Consider the following 1235-nt stretch of genomic DNA (forward strand, 5'->3'; position numbering starts at 1 on the left):
AAAAAAAAAAAAAAAAAGAAAAATGGCTTCTAGCAACATTCAAATACTAACTATAACTACAGTTTTTTGTTAAAATTATGAACTATAGTTTATAGTATTTGAAAGTTGCTAGAACTATAGTTTAAAAAAAGGAGGAAAAAAAACCTCAATAAATATCTTCTACACACATATATACTTATTTATTCTTTCAATAAATCCTCTTGACATTCCTAAGAAGGACATTACAGGCAGTCCCTGGATAACCTGGATTACAAAAGAGATAGGATCTATACGTTTATTCTTAAATTGAAATTGTATGTAAGTTGGAATAGATACATTTACCCTTTACCCATAGTGGCCTCTGTTTGTACATATAAATTGTATGTAAGTCGGATGTTTGTGAATCTGGGAATGCCTGTATTTATTATCAGACAACTAATACCTAAATTTATTATTTTTTCTTCTTTTTATACTCAGTTCATATCAACTTCCCTGCAAAGAGAGTTTCTTTTGGGCCTTGTTTCATTGAGGAATCTGTAGTACCAGAAGCTATGAGGTTCAGTTGGTTGCAAGTTTGATGTTAAAATTGCTCTGTAGCCTCCAGGTCTGACTGTCCTTCCCCCTCTTCTTAAAAATTCCAAAGCCTGCTGGGCTTCTTTTAGTTCCATAGACCACAGCAAAGAAATCATCCAAATCAAACATGCTCCATGGTTTTGAAAAACTTAAGATGGTACTACACAGAGAAAGAATAAATTAAACTATAATTTCCAGAAAACAAGATGTGTATCTTATTTATCTTTATACTTCTTCAGGGAAGAATCTTGATCAATAATTTTGTGGGATTGAAAAAATAAACAAATACCATGAATAAAAATCTGTTACCAATCCTACATACTCATATTTGGTTTCTAAATTCTACAATGACTGGCCATTATTTATTTATTTATTCCAGTTTTTGGCCAAGGCTGGGTTTGAACCCACCACCTCCAGCATATGGGGCCAGTGCCCTACTCCTTTGAGCCACAGGCACTGCCCATGATTGGCCATTATTACACATTTCATACAAGAGGAAATAGAAGTAAAGCAGCATAAGATACTTAAGTTTAAAATGTACAAGGAGGGTCTTAAACTCACCATTTTGGGCAGCCTTTGTGTGCCTCCTGCTCCTGGTAAGATCCCCAGCAAGACTTCAGGGGCACCTAATACTGTTTTTCTATCTTTTGTTGCTATTCTGTATTGGCATGAAATAGCAAGCT

The 1235-nt window shown here is 34.3% G+C and overlaps 1 protein-coding gene across 1 annotated transcript in view; it reads right to left on the reverse strand.

Moving 5' to 3' along the window:
- Positions 1-1235, reverse strand: part of HADHA (hydroxyacyl-CoA dehydrogenase trifunctional multienzyme complex subunit alpha) — a gene marked incomplete at its 3' end in the record, with an annotated part of 40840 nt that overhangs the window by 22886 nt on the left and 16719 nt on the right. The window contains exon 6 of the mRNA XM_023511818.1: positions 1114-1235. Coding sequence (XP_023367586.1) covers positions 1114-1235 — 122 coding nt within the window. The remainder of the gene's footprint in view (positions 1-1113) is intronic.

The sequence above is a fragment of the Otolemur garnettii genome, unplaced genomic scaffold (assembly GCF_000181295.1).
Source record: "Otolemur garnettii isolate 467f Iridium unplaced genomic scaffold, OtoGar3 scaffold00022, whole genome shotgun sequence".
Lineage (NCBI taxonomy): Eukaryota > Metazoa > Chordata > Mammalia > Primates > Galagidae > Otolemur > Otolemur garnettii.